Here is a 16211-nt window from a genome sequence, read left to right on the forward strand (position 1 = left end):
ATTTCCCTGATTCACTGATTCTAACCTTGTCATTACTCTCAGCTTTCTTTACTGGTCAGAAAATAGCCTTCAGACACAACTGAAGGGCATCTGCAGTGTAGTCCAGACCCTTGTAAAGTTAAAGGGTCAAAACCATGGTGTCTCTGGACCTTACTAAGTGGAGTGGCTAGCATCAAGCCTAGCTATCGAGTCCACATTGATTAATACAACCACATTCATAAAAATTTAAAAAATAAACAGGTTGACATCTCAAATAAAGTGGGTAGTGGTTAACGGCGAGTCCAGTAGTACAGCCAAAATTAATGTGTCTAGCGTACTGTATTTTTTACCATATATTATTTTATATGATACATTTATTATACTTAGAATAACATTTATGTTAAAAAACTCTTATCCAACTAATAGAGATCACAAAGTAACACATAACCCACAAATATAAATGTGTGTGAGAAATTCCTGGAAATTGGATGGCTGTAATATTAAGAATGTACTTCTTATTACACACAAGTAAGCTGGGACATTCCAAGTGTAATTCCCAAGGAAACTAATGTCGTAACTCTAAAGGAGCCTGATCTTTTTAGTGCCAAGTTAGACTCAGCCACATCTATAAGGATGAGTAAGCTACAAAGCCAGATGTGAAAGTTTAAATCCCGGGGGAATGAGTAAATCTGGGTTATACAGTTCTTTAAATTGCCATCCCTATTACTCTATTGGAATAATAGTTCTTGTTATAATTTTATACCTATAGTTATGTAAAATAGTAATCTTACCAGAATGGCATAAATGTCTGAGCTAAGAATACCCCTTAAAAAATATGGATATCCAGAAATAAACATTGTTAGTATTCTTGATTGGAAGCTTTTATGTAACATGCAATTTGAGGAAAAATATTCATATTTCTACCAGTCCACTTGAAACATCCATGGAATCCTTTCTATAGCAATATATCTTAAGGAAACTAACATTCTATATCTGTATATACCTTAGCCTTACCAGTGTAAAGAGCGGTGCCTGTGGTGTTTACACAGTGTAGTCACAGTAGCGAAACAATCTGACGTTTATGTTTCATGCAGTCTTTCAGAATAATGTAATTGTACATTTGGGGCTTTTGGTCTTAGTTCACAAACTTCATCTGTTTTTCTCTAAGTTCATTAAACATTGCCTAAATGGAATATTTACTCCCTATTTTTTAGCTACCTTGTTCTCCAGCACTCACTCCAGCCGAAGTGGAACAGCGGCAGGAAACGTTCCTCAGTCACAGCCTCTATCTTCTAGTCATCCTTCTCCGGGAAGCAACATGCAATCCAGTCCACACAATGCTCCATCCCAGCTACCTCCATTAACACCAATGGAATCGGGCACTGATCGGTAAGAACCTTGAGATATATATATATATATATATATATATATAAATATATATATATATAACCAATAATATTTGGGTACATTGACAGAAAGCAAATGTATCTGAAAGGGATTGTCCCACTAACAAAGTATATTTTAATCAGTATGTCTTGTAATAATAATAATTTTCACAATTGGATGTGTTTAAAACAAATTTTCCTGTGCTGAGATCATTTTATAAATGTGTCTCTGCTATGTACTGTGTAATAGCTATGTCTGACTGTACAGGGACATGGTCTGATCCTACCACAGCTCCTGTGCTGAGATACTCATGTGACGCCCCTGGACTATTCAGGTCGTCAAAGGGTACTGCACAAACTATCCTACCCCTGCAGAATTCGACCCCCCCCCCCATGGTTCTGGGTCTCCATCCATCCTGCAGTGCTGCCTCCATCAGCATTCACAAACCCTAGATACACTTTGCACCACACCTGTCAGGCACACCAGTGGGCTGCTTAAGCAGGAATAAAACCTATGAAATGAAACGAGTAAATCGAGCCAGAGAATAAATTCCATATATAAAAATTAGAAATCTTTATTGAAAAAGGTTAAAATAATTTCCTAAAAAAGAGGACACTGACAAAGGTTCACGGCTACCAAAATGCTAATGTACAAACAAGTAGACATACATAAATACAATTTAATTTTTAATGAGACACACAATAGTCGCTACAAATGCTGCCAAGTAGACATAGAGAAAACAAATCTCCTCAAAAATACAGAGATGGACCCCGCCACACCAAGGCTATTTGCTTTAATATATTTCCATGGGGGTACCCCTGAGGGGGAGGGGAGAAGAGAGCTCCAATCACCACATATAAGAGTATTATCGGATCACAATATTCACCATACTCATATCCTCAAGTATATTCACCATATTCATGTCTCAGCCTTAATGGCATATAATATAGAAGTCAAATCCACAGATAAATGGGAGAAATGTGGTGAAAAAAGGTTCTCCTAAGGACAAGGGGCAAAACCAAGCGGTGATAGGAGCTGCGCAATTGGCTCTATCAGAGGAGGTGCAAAATAAAGGACCCCAAAGGTAAAATACTTGCTGCCATACATCAAGATAAAGCCAAATAGTGGCAAATGGTAAGAATGGCAGACCGCTAGATAGATGGTTTAAAGATAGATAAAACCCAAGATGGGACAACAACACGGAAGTATGGAAACAATTCAAAAGGCAGCGAGAGGGTTACCTAAATAAAGCGTGTGCTCAGAATATGACAGCCGAGAACCATAAAGAATGCCCCTACGCGCGCGTTTCGCGTCTAGCTTCTTCCAGGGGGTGCAGATAGGCAGTATACCCAGGTTTTTTATACTCACTATAAACCGTGATGAATGATGGCGCTCCTGCGTCCCGCCCTGCCCCCACGACCGCCGGGCGCGGCGTCTGACGTCACCGCGCTCAGCCCACGTCAGACGCGTCATGACGTGGACGGAGGGCGGCGAGGTACATACGACGCGTTGCCATAGCAGCCTGGGAGCCGGCCGGACACAGCAGCGCACGTCACGGTAGATCATAGAACCTGAGCGAAACTCCATGGTAACATAATACCGGACCATCAGAACATACTTAAAGTGACAACGTGCATAAGTTCAGGAATGCAACCATCGGAACCATATGGTATGCATATAATATATGTGATAATAAATAGGTGAACAGTGTAAAGAAAAAAGAGGGTTAAAAATAATAATGAAAAAATAAATAAAAATAAATAAATAAATAAAAAAATAAGAAAAAGAATAAAGAAAAATAAGTGACAATAATAGCAGATGAACATATCGTGAAATCAAGTGAGACCAATAAATAGGCATATTAATGTACTAAATAAATACATACATAAGCGGAATACAAGAAATAAAGATAATAATAAAAGATCAGACCTACTGGATTAAAATTAGATACATAAAACACAAAGTCAAGATGACAAAGAATAATAAGTGTGGCCATTACATCAATGAGAAGAAGTAAGATATTGAGAAAAATAAAAAATAAAAAATAAAAAGGAAGAAAATTTGAAAATAAATGAATAAAAAATAAAAAATAAAAAATAAATAAAAAAAGAAAATAAAAAATAAATAATAAATAATAAATAATAAATAATAAATAGTGAATAATAAATAATAAATAAAAATAATAAAGGGAATGTAACAAAGAAAAAAAAATAAAAAACAAAATAATAATAAGAAAAAATAAAAATAAAAATAATAGAAAAATAATGATCAAGTGAATAGTGCAAATAGGTAAAAGCTACAAATAGTAGCACATATGTTATTATATTCATTAAAAAGTGCAGGTGCAGCTGATGAATTCATAGGTCCATGGAGTGGCCCAGGTGAAGTTTGTGGAGTCAAATCTATAAATAAAAACATGAAAATTAAAAAAGTTAAAACCAAAAAATGTTTATTAAAATGATACCAAGGGGTATACAAAACTGGTTAAAAATCTACAGGAAAGGGGCAAAACTGAGTACATCATTGAGGCCGTTGGGGCGGACACATCCAATTTTAGAGATCCATCGGGTTTCCAGCTGAGCTAATCTTTTTTTATAATCTCCACCTCTCTTATCCAGATTAATCCGATCGATGCCAAATGCCCGCAGACCGCTGGCATCACAATTATGTTTAGATCTGAAATGTCTGGGAATAGGTTTCAGAGAAGAGATGTCTTCAACTGTTGCTGCCTTCGCAATGTCCCGTACATGCTCTCTTATTCTGGTTTTTAATTGCCGTGATGTCAAACCAACATATATTAATTTACACGGACAAACCGCATAATATACAACATACGTGGTATTACAGGTGATATGTTGGGTAATTTTAAATTGACGAATACCATCACTGGATGTGAAATCAAAAGCCCTGATCATATTAGGGCAAGCAATACAATCATGGCAAGGAAAGAAGCCCCATTTAGGGCCCATTGTTCCAAAAGGATTCCTTTCCCTGTTGGATCCCTCATAGCAACTATGGGTGAGTAAATCACGAAGATTCGGAGATCTCCTATAGGTGATGGAAGGCTTGTCACCAATCGATTTTGACAGAACAGGGTCAGCAGTCAGTATAGGCCAAAATTTGTCCAAGGCCATCCTAACCTCATGCCATTTGGAGTTATACGTGCTGATGAATCTTACCTGTTGGTCAACTTTAGGAGTTCTCCTAGAATGTAGAAGTGTGTCTCTCTTCGTTACCAGAGCTCTTTGATAGCCTTTCTTGATGCTCCTCCCCGTATAGCCTCTATCCTTAAAACGACCTTTGAGATCTTCCGCATATCTGTAAAAGGTTTCATCCGATGAACAAATCCGTCGAGTCCTCAGGAATTGTCCTATGGGAATGCCAGAGATTAAAGGATAAGGATGGGACGAGGAGGCATGTAACAATGAATTCACCGATGTGGACTTCCGATGTACCTCTCTTTGTCATGACGCGTCTGACGTGGGCTGAGCGCGGTGACGTCAGACGCCGCGCCCGGCGGTCGTGGGGGCAGGGCGGGACGCAGGAGCGCCATCATTCATCACGGTTTATAGTGAGTATAAAAAACCTGGGTATACTGCCTATCTGCACCCCCTGGAAGAAGCTAGACGCGAAACGCGCGCGTAGGGGCATTCTTTATGGTTCTCGGCTGTCATATTCTGAGCACACGCTTTATTTAGGTAACCCTCTCGCTGCCTTTTGAATTGTTTCCATACTTCCGTGTTGTTGTCCCATCTTGGGTTTTATCTATCTTTAAACCATCTATCTAGCGGTCTGCCATTCTTACCATTTGCCACTATTTGGCTTTATCTTGATGTATGGCAGCAAGTATTTTACCTTTGGGGTCCTTTATTTTGCACCTCCTCTGATAGAGCCAATTGCGCAGCTCCTATCACCGCTTGGTTTTGCCCCTTGTCCTTAGGAGAACCTTTTTTCACCACATTTCTCCCATTTATCTGTGGATTTGACTTCTATATTATATGCCATTAAGGCTGAGACATGAATATGGTGAATATACTTGAGGATATGAGTATGGTGAATATTGTGATCCGATAATACTCTTATATGTGGTGATTGGAGCTCTCTTCTCCCCTCCCCCTCAGGGGTACCCCCATGGAAATATATTAAAGCAAATAGCCTTGGTGTGGCGGGGTCCATCTCTGTATTTTTGAGGAGATTTGTTTTCTCTATGTCTACTTGGCAGCATTTGTAGCGACTATTGTGTGTCTCATTAAAAATTAAATTGTATTTATGTATGTCTACTTGTTTGTACATTAGCATTTTGGTAGCCGTGAACCTTTGTCAGTGTCCTCTTTTTTAGGAAATTATTTTAACCTTTTTCAATAAAGATTTCTAATTTTTATATATGGAATTTATTCTCTGGCTCGATTTACTCGTTTCATTTCATAGGTTTTGTCTCAGTGTCTGAGTAAGAGCCCCCCCTTTTTTGCATCGGGTTTTCATGTAGGTTTTCTTAAGCAGGAATAAGGCCGCCCACCTAGGGGTCAGATAGGGAGGTGGGAGGTGGCAAGTTCAGTGGTAGCCCTCGAGCTGTGAGGAGCTCTGAGGAAGTCGGGAGTTGGAGCTCCCAGGGGAGAGGAAAACTAGGTCGCAGACAGTTGTTCTGAACCTAGAGGAGTTGAGGCTAGGTGCCAGGGACCTGTCGAGGAGGACGGCCGGCAGCCTGGTCCTATCACCGGTCCGGGATCGAAGGCTCGACGGGGTACACGGAGCCTAGGTCGGGGAGAAGCTTCAGGCAATCTGGCAATTAACCTGAGGAGAACGGGGCCTTTATGGACTGTTCCCACCAGCTCTAGAATCGGGGCACTAGCACAACGAGGGGGATAGGGCTTTCCTAGCAAGCATCCTACTGAAATTCCAAGTGTGAGCCCTGAGAACAGGTTCCTTCACTTAGCCACAGTGGGGAGCGGGGCCCGGATAGCTCCAAGCTACCGGACCACAGCGGATAATCTAAAACTTAGTGCCAGGAGGCAGGTTACGGACCACCAGCAGCACTGTAGGGGACAGGACCCGGACGAGCTCCCCTCGAGAGGCAATGGCATGCAGAGACTTGGTTTACCCTGTTTTCAGCATCTGCTTCATTGTTGAGTGAGTACCCGACTGACCCCTGCACTGCATCCCCGCATCACCAACCAGAGTCCCGGGCCTACCCCTACCCGTGGAGGTTAACGTCATCTTGCTGCCCCACTCCATCACCTGAGATACTCCCAACGGCAGAGGTGATACTCCCATTACCGTATACCACGGGTGGCGTCACGAACTATACCAAAATCCCCTGTAAATACCCCCTTTCACATTTGAGTGTGGCCCCTAAGCCCCTGGGTCCGGAGACACTCGAGCTACGAAAGAACACCACCCCCCGGTTCCGAGTGGTTCGATCCGCTGCTGAGGCGGCACACTCATATATGTATTCCTGTTATGTACTGTGTAATGGCCGTGTCAAGCCGTACAGGGACATGGTCTGATCATAATGAAAATACTAATCTGATCTTCTAATATGTATGTGAGAATCTGAATCTGTTTTTAAAGTCTGGATTTTACCTGAACAAGTTTATCGGAAGCTGGATCATTCATCCTTTATTTTTTATTTTTTCACATCGTGAGATCATACCTTATCCCCTGGGCCAGGGAGTAAGCAAAATAAAGTATACAGACAGGACAGCAAGAGATCGCAGCTGCTGCTTTTTGTGAGGTAAAACTTCCCCTCCTGTTTAAAAAGAGCATTTTACCTCACAGAAAGTATTGCATGGAATCGCAGCTGATTCTATCTGAATACTTTTTTGCTTCCTCCCCTGCCCAGGAGGTGTGGTATGGCCAGACCATGTCCCTGTATGATCAAACATGGCCATTACATAGTATACAGCAGGTGCACATATACTGATAGACACATACCCCAAGTGACTTGCAGCTGTAATCACAGCAAAAAGTGGCGCTACAAAGTATTAACTTAAAGGGGACGAATAATATTGCACACCCCACTTTTCAGTAATTTATTTTTTAAAAAAGTTTAACATAAGCAATAAATTTCGTTCAACTTCACAATTGTGTCCACTTGTTGTTGATTCTTCACCATAAAATTAAAATTTTTATCTTTATGTTTGAAGCCTGAGATGTGGGAAAAGGTGGAAAAATTCAAGGGGGACGAATACTTTCGCAAGGCACTGTATATTATTATTTCAGCGCAGGAACATTTTTTAATACATTCAGTTTTGAGATTAATTGTTGTTCCAAGATTTATTGATTAAAAATGTTTTTGTTTATGGGACATAACCTCTAAAGAGAACCATTTTTTCTTTATTTTACTTCGTAAATCATTAATACATTACAAAATAGGAAACATTGTACCACATCATATCAAAGATATAATTTGTTTCTCCTCCTTGACTGATCATTCTTTCTCTAACTTCTCAATAAAATAGGATATGCTACTGATAAAATTCTATGTAGATGTGAGAAGGGAGGAGCTAGAGGCAGAGCTGCGCTCCTCATTTTTTTTCTGTATAGAATCTCATCAGCACCAGCTGCCATCTCCTCTCTCAGTTATGGGAAAGTCCTCACTGAAGACAGATTTAACCTGTGATTTGAGAATAATGAAAATAAATGATTAGTCCAGTAGGAGAAAGAAGCCAATATCTCTGATAAGATATATTACAAAGTGTCTTATTTTCACTATTGATTTATGAAGTTACTCTAAGGGGTACTTTGCACACTACGTCATCTCCGCCCCTCCGCTTCCATTGGCCGCCTGCCGTGTGACATCGCTGTGACGCCGCACGACCCACCCCCTTAGGAAGGAGGCGGTTAGTCGGCCAGAGCGACGTCGCAGGGCAGGTAAATCTGTGTGAAGCTGCCGTAGCGATAATGTTCGCTACGGCAGCTATAACACAATATTGTATGTGCGACGGGGGCGGGGACTATCGCGCTCGGCATCACAAGCATCAGCTTGCGATGTCGTAGTGTGCAAAGTGCCCCTAAGGCACTGGATACAATTTTTTTTGTAATGTAAATGTAACTGTGGGACAGAATCTAAATTTATGCAGAATAACAGATCTAAAGGCAGGGAAAGGATCCAACATATGACATGCTCCATCGGAGACAGATGACCCTATCATTTTCAAGGTGTTGTAGGGGCATTATTACAGATTTTGCTTTAGTGCCCAGAAGTCTCCTGTTATCGTATTCTCAGTTCTATTTTTTTTTCCTATGACACTTTTTTTGCAGCACTGAGGTTGAGGAGAAACGTAATAAATAGAGTTTATAGTACAAAATCACATTTAAGAAATAATCTTTTTTTTTCTCCATCCACAGCTTGGCTTACAGTAAGAAACTACCATAATATGTCAAAGTGAAATATGTGATTAGGTTATAAAAGGCTAAGTAAATTAATCTTGTATAAAAGAAGTGAGATTGTGCTTGAAAGTGGTCATTTCCTTTTCGGGCTGAAGCAGCAAGAAGTATTGGCTGCTGGAGGATGTATCTGAATGCCAGAATGTTTCCAATGAATCACATACAAGTTTTCTTAGTTTTCTTCATGTTGCACTGTGGCTTCAGCTAGCGCTAAGTGTTGAAGTGCCAAATGGAGGAGATTTATAAGGAGCTGTCTAGAACAGTTTATCTTTTGATTGTGAAAACAACGGCCGTTCCTGGATCTGGTACTAAATTACATGTAGAAAAATTTGTAATCCAGAGCGACTTTATTTCTGGTTATGTATAGGTTATATTATGTTTGGTTAAAGTATAGAATTATGACTTATTGCCAGGGACTTCTTGATAAAATAGTAGGAATTCTCCCTGTGTTAGAAAGATTGATATTCACATTGACAGATGGCAACAAATAATTAGGAAATGGTAGTTATTATTTAGTTCTAGAAAGGCATTTAAAAAGGTAGGGTGATGCTAAAATAGTTATAAAATTATTATGCAATTGAGGCCTCTTCCTCTTTCATACGTCCGTGAAAATCACGCACGTTTTTCACGGACATGTCAAAGGTGCGTTTTGCACTCCGTGAGCCATGTTTATGGCACACTTGTGTTCTCCGTGTGTTATCCAAGATAACACACGGAGAACAGGAACTTTCTACTCACTTGTCCCTGGCTTCGCTGTCCGTGGTGCTGATCTTTGGTCTCCGGTCCTGCCGACTCCCCGCTGCTGCTGCTTCCGGCCGCAGTGAAGTGAATATGCAATGAGCATAATGAGCGGGGATCGGAAGCGAGTGACAGCAGCGGCAGAGACTGCAGGGCCGGAGAAAGTGAGTAAAGATTTTTTTTTTTACTCGCAGACACATATTTTCTCCGGTGCGTGTCATATGGAACACATCCGTGTGGTCCGTTTGCATTCCGTGTGACCCGTTTGCGTTCCGTGTGACACCCGTGATGCCGGAGAAAAACGGACATGTCTACATGTGGAGCACACGGGCACACGTATGCTTCACACGTACACACGGTCCATGGCCAAATACGCACGTGACCGCAGACCCATTGATTTTAATGGGTCTACGTGTGTCCGTGTCTCCGGTACGTGAGGAAATGGAACAAACACGTACCGGAGGAATGGACGTGTGAAGGAGGCCTAAAGGATTCTTAATCTAATTTATCTTTATGAGGGTGGGATACAGACGTCCAATTCCAATTATTTTCTTAAGTCAATGATAGAGTCAGAGGTCCAATACCTATTCTTTTCTTAAAGGGAATCTGTCACAAAGTTTTTGCCACCTACTCTTAGAGCAGCATAATGATGGAGAGAAACCCTGATTCCAGCGATGTGTCACTTACTAAGCTGCTTAGTGTAGTTTTGATAAAATCACTGATTAATCAGCAGTAGATTATGATTAGGGGACTACTTGGCCTGCTACCAGGTTGTCCAGCATATTCATGAGCTCTGTATAACTGCCGGATCTGAAGCAGAAAACACATTGATTTTTATCAAAATGACAGCAAACAGCTCAGTGACACATTGCTGGAATCAGGGTCTCTGTCTCTAGATTATGCTGCTCTCAGATGATGGAACACAAACCTGGTGACAGATTCCCTTTAAGTCAGTGATAGTCAAATGATAATATACCAGCTGCTTGCCACCACCACTAGGGGGCACACAGGATGGATTTACCCAAGATGACCTTTATGCTTCTGTATGCAATAAACCCACTTGTGGTGACTTCAAGCAACCATAACATTTTAGCTAAGTCAATATAGAAGATTTGAAGCTCTGTATCAGAAAGGTAGTGGACCATCCATTATATAGTTAATATGTAATTGTTTAGTACATCATTTTGGAAATAAAAAGATAGTGGTCGTCAGTTGTGGTATTATATATGTTTTATTTTTTGATTAGGAATCACTCATGTTGCATCACACTCACATGCCTAATGATTTCCTATACGGAAAGCTAGTCTCTTGAACTAGTAGGGACGTGACAGTGACTGTCAGTAGATTAATCAGCGTAGGCTGCACATGGCCACATAGTGCACCAACATAGTCACTACAAGAACATCTGTACTGTTACTGTGCATCTGTAAGACTTCTGTGGATCTTTACATGTGATGCTTGAGATTGATACTATGTATTTCCAGGAAACTGAACTTGATTTGTGTCAGAATGAATAGCAAAGTCTTCTTTGACTTCAGATACATAGCGCTGAAATGTTGATGCTTTATAATAAATTACTGTATTTTGTTCCGATTTGCATTTTAGCCATCTGAAATGGTTATCCGGGATCTTTACTTCCCTTTAGTAATATTGCATCATTGTCTTCTTCAATACATTAACAAATCTGCATTTTTTAATAGTTTTTATCATATATCCATAAAGTCGCTGACACCTATGTGTAGGCTCATAGCAAGGATAAAGACAAGAGAGCAGTGTTATGCCAGTTTTTTTTTAGAAACATTTACCCAATTATTTTACTTTAATAAAAAAAATATACCGTATTTGCCTTCTTCTCTTTGCCTTAAATTAAGAGCTAAGAAAGGGATGGCAGTGCATATTTTTTCTATAAATGTGCCCACTTGGCTTCAAATGTTTCATTGGCTTCAATATGTTTTTTTCTAATAAGGCCAGTAACATACAGTAGCATGTCAAATTTGAAGTTGAAATGATCTCTAAAAGGCATAAAGTTAAAGATGCCACATTTCCTTTGTATTTTAGGCAAAAAAAAATATTATTTTCATCTTTGACGGTTTAAAATGAACAAAAAAGAAAAATGGACCAATGCAAATGTTTGGCCACCCTGCATGGTTTACTTAGTAGCACCCCCTTTGGCAAGTATCACAGCTTTAAACGCCTTTTGTAGCAGCCAAGAGTCTTTCAATTCTTGTTTGAGGGATTTTCATCCATTCTTCCTTTAAAAAATCTTCCAGTTCTGTGAGATTCCTGGATTGTCTTGTATTCACTGCTCTTTTGAGGTCTAGCCACAGTTTTTCAATGATGTTCAGGTCAGGGGATTGTGAGAGCTATTGTAAAACCTTCATCTTGCACCTTTTGAAGTTGTCGATTGTGAATTTTGATGTGTGTTTAGGACTATTATTCATTTGTAGAAGCCATCCTCTTTCAACTTCAGCTTTTTTTACAGATGGTGTTATGTTTGCATCAAGAATTTGTTAAAATTTCATTCAATCCATTGTTTCTTCTACCTGAGAAATGATCCCCATGCCACTGGCTGCAACACAACCCCCAAAGCATGATTAATCCCCACCCCCATGCTTTATGGTTGGTCATATGTTCTTTTCTTGAAATTCTGTATCTTTTTTTCTCTGTACATATCTTTGATCATTGTGGTCAAAGAGTTATATTTTAACTTAATTGGTTTCAAGGACTGGTTTCCAAAATGCATCAGGCTTGTTTAGATTTTGTTTTGCATACATCTGACTCTGAATTTTATGGTGAGGATGCAGGAAAGATTTTCTTATGATGACTCTTCTATGAAGGCCATATTTATGCAGGTGTCTCTGAACAGTAGAACAAGGCACCACAACTCCAGAGTCTGCTAAATATTCCTGAAGGTCTTTTGCAGTCAAGTGGAGGTTCTGATTTGCCTCTCTAGCAATCCTATGAGCAGCGCTCACAGAAATTTTGCTTGGTCTTAAAAACCTCATCTTGACCTCTACTGCCATTTCTTAATTACATTTTGAACTGAGGAAAGGGCAACTTGAAAACACTTTGCTAGCTTCTTATAGACTTTTCCTCATTTGTAAGTCTCCATCCTTGATCGAGTAATGAGCAGTGCAAAACATGCTCACTCATCACTAATCTCTACATATCAGTCAATAACTGACCATGGTGATAGTATAACTCTGCCAGTTATTGGCTGAGTACATATCCATAGATAAGAGCACATAAGGTATGTGCACAGAGCATCATTTTTGAAGCAGAAGACAGCAATATTTTCCCTGGAACATCTTTACTGATGTGTTTTGGATAACTTTTACGACTGCTTTGGGGCTGGATTTTTTTAAATTCCATGTAAAACATAGTGTTGGCTTCCAAGTCGAAGTCGCCAAAAGCATAGACTGGTCATTTCATATAGCCACTAGTGAAGCTGAAAGAGGTTAAAAGAAGTGATGAGATGGAACATATGTATAGTAAGTCGTTTTCACAATGCTGTGCATATGTTTATACTTTTGGCATGTTTTATTGCTGTTTCTGGTGGGTTGCAGGCAGAATCAGTCTGAAAAATAGGCTGCATGTACATACCCTTAGGAATCAGGGTCTGTCTTCAGACCAATGAATTTGAGCACCTCTTTACTTATCCTGTCTATCATTATTGGCAGTTTTTTATGGTCTGCAGACAGATCCTTTAGGATGGATGTAGTCAAATGTATATGAACGTCTTGTAGAAAAATAGAGTCCACAGAAAATAGTTGTTTACTATGTCTGATAACATGTATTTATTATTTTTATTAAATTCTTTAGGAAAATGTTAGTCTCTTGTCGCTTTTAGCATGTGCAAGGTTTTGTATAGTTTTATTATTACTAACCATTAAGTGCATATTTGCTATTCAAGCAGCTTGAAATAATTATTCTTTGTGTTCTATAGTGCAAGAACAAAAAAAGCATACGAGACACATGATTTTTAGAATATAATACAAGTGGTAATATTTCTCTGCCCACTCCACTTTCTCGAATTATAGACTAGAACAATGAATGCCTACCACAAAATAGAATAAATGACAAGTACAAACTAAAAAAAAAAAAATATTTTTTGGGGTAGGACAGAAAAAATATGTATCATTGTCTTTGGTTTATAATCATAAAAAGTCACAAACCTGAAGCCAAGAATGTTGAAGTCTGGCATAAAATGTAAATAACTAGATGTACGGGGATCCTGGTGAGCGACCGGGCTTAAACCAGATGCTTGGTTGGTAAAGAAATTCTATGAAAGCATCAAACAGAGATAAGAAGACAGGAGGCTTACATTATCTATCACCACATCATGAATCAGCATGGGATACTATTCAGGATGGCATGAGCAAAGCCTGTGTTGGTAATTCATACAATATGTTTCATTTTGGAGTTTAGTGGCTCCTTTACTTTACTCCATTAGATATAAAGTATAAGTCTCATAGCTTTTACATTTTCAATTCATTCACTTTCTAATCTGAGTTCATACACTTTCCCTAAAAGATCTTCTGTCTGGAGGCCACTGCAATCAGTTGGCACATTTTTTTCTTCTTAGACACCAAACTAAATAAATATGCAGTGTTCAGAGTAAACACACTCAGATTCATTCACGGACAAATCCAGACTGAAGGAAATCCAAGTTTCTCTTTCTCTGAGTCAACACAGTTCTATAGTCACTCATGTGAGTAAGCCCAGAATGCAAAGACGTGATTCATAAATCACGATAAAGTCTGGTAATAGAGGCTTGTCTGGCAACACACCATGTTGTATTATCATCTTATTCGAATGTAGACTGAGTCATAAGCAGAAGAACATGTAATGCAAATGTACTCTATGAAACGGGAATGGAATGTGGGAAATCCACCCAAAAAAATCTTAAATCACTAAGTGAGACATGGAATGTAATCAAGGCAAGAAAGTGTGATTGTAGGAAAATAGTAACGCCATGAAACCAATTTCATATTTCTTAAAGGAAAACCTGAACCCCTTAAAAAGAAAATGACAAGTAAATATTAGTCCTAAATTATTAAATAATATAGCTAATCTCTTCTTAGAGATGTATATACTTACTAGAAGGTGGCCCGATTCTACGCATCGGGTATTCTAGAATTTACGTATTGTGTAGTTCATGTATGATTTTTGTTATATATATATATATATATATATATATATATAGAGATGTTGTTGTGTGTAGTTACCAAGTGTTTGTGTAGGCGCTGTACATGTTCTGGGTGTTGTCTGGGTGTGGCGGGGGGTGAGAGCGGTGTTGTATGTGTGTTGCGTGTGTTGCGTTGTTTGTGGAGCGCTGTGTGTCTGTAGCGTTGTGTGTGTGTGTTGCGCGGTTTGTGTGTGTGTGGTGTGTTTTGGGGGGAGGTATGTTTTGTGCAATGTGTGTGTTGTGCGGTATGTGCGTATATTTGTGTGTGCCGCGGTGTTTGTGTGTTGGGTGTTGTGTGTGTGCAGCGTTGTCTGTGTGTGTGGGTGTCTGTGTAGGGCAGTTGTTTGTGGTTCCCAGTGTGTGTGTGTGTGTGTGTGTGTGTGTGTGTGTGTGGTGTGTGTTGTGCAGTGCGCGCGTGTGTGTGTGTGTGTGTGTGTGTGCATCAGCCTCTCTTCTCTCAGCCTACCTCACCCAGCCTCCCTCCTCCCAGCCTCCCTCAGCATCAGCCTCCCTCTCCCAGCCTCCCCAAGCATCAGCCTCCACCAGCATCAGCCTCTCTCCTTCCAGCCTCCCCCAGCATCAGCCTCCGCCAGCATCAGCCTCTCTCCTTCCAGCCTCCTCCAGCATCAGCCTCCCTCTCCCAGCCTTCCCCAGAATCAGCCTCTCTCCTCCCAGCCTCCATCCTCCCAGCCTTCCCCAGCATCAGCTTTCCCCTCCCAGCCTCCCTCAGCATCAGCCTTCCCCAGCATCAGCCTCTCTCCTCCCAGCCTCAGCCTCTCTCCTTCCAGCCTCCCCCAGCATCAGCCTCTCTCCTTCCAGCTTCCCTCAGCATCAGCCTCCCCTTCCCAGCCTTCCCCAGGATCAGCCTCTCTCCTCCCAGCCTCCTTCCTCCCAGCCTCCCCCTCCCAGCCTCCCTCAGCATCAGCCTTCCGCTCCAAGTCTCCCCCAGCATCAGCCTCCCCATGCATCAGCCTCCACCAGCATCAGCCTCTCTCCTTCCAGCCTCCCCCAGCATCAGCCTCCCCTTCCCAGCCTTCCCCAGGATCAGCCTCTCTCCTCCCAGCCTCCTTCCTCCCAGCCTCCCCCTCCCAGCCTCCCTCAGCATCAGCCTTCCGCTCCCAGTCTCCCCCAGCATCAGCCTCCCCAAGCATCAGCCTCCACCAGCATCAGCCTCTCTCCTTCCAGCCTCCCCCAGCATCAGCCTCTCTCCTTCCAGCCTCCCTCAGCATCAGCCTCCCGTTCCCAGCCTTCCCCAGGATCAGCCTCTCTCCTCCCAGCCTCCTTCCTCCCAGCCTCCCTCAGCATTAGCCTTCCCCTCCCAGTCTCCCCCAGCATCAGCCTCCCCAAGCATCAGCCTCCACCAGCATTAGCCTCCACCAGCATTAGCCTCTCTCCTTCCAGCCTCCCCCAGCATCAGCCTCCCCAAGCATCAGCCTCCACCAGCATCAGCCTCCCTCGTCCCAGCCTCCCCCTCCCAGCCTCCCCCAGCATCAGCCTCTCTCCTCCCAGCCTTCCCCATGATCAGCCTCTCTGC

The 16211-nt window shown here is 41.3% G+C and overlaps 1 protein-coding gene across 1 annotated transcript in view; it reads left to right on the forward strand.

Annotated features, from left to right (window-relative positions):
* The window catches only part of GLIS3 (GLIS family zinc finger 3), a 640530-nt gene that overhangs the window by 508951 nt on the left and 115368 nt on the right, over positions 1 to 16211 (forward strand). The window contains exon 8 of the mRNA XM_075339832.1: positions 1194 to 1368. Coding sequence (XP_075195947.1) covers positions 1194 to 1368 — 175 coding nt within the window. The remainder of the gene's footprint in view (positions 1 to 1193; positions 1369 to 16211) is intronic.

This window comes from Anomaloglossus baeobatrachus, chromosome 1 (assembly GCF_048569485.1).
Source record: "Anomaloglossus baeobatrachus isolate aAnoBae1 chromosome 1, aAnoBae1.hap1, whole genome shotgun sequence".
Taxonomy (NCBI): Eukaryota; Metazoa; Chordata; class Amphibia; order Anura; family Aromobatidae; genus Anomaloglossus; species Anomaloglossus baeobatrachus.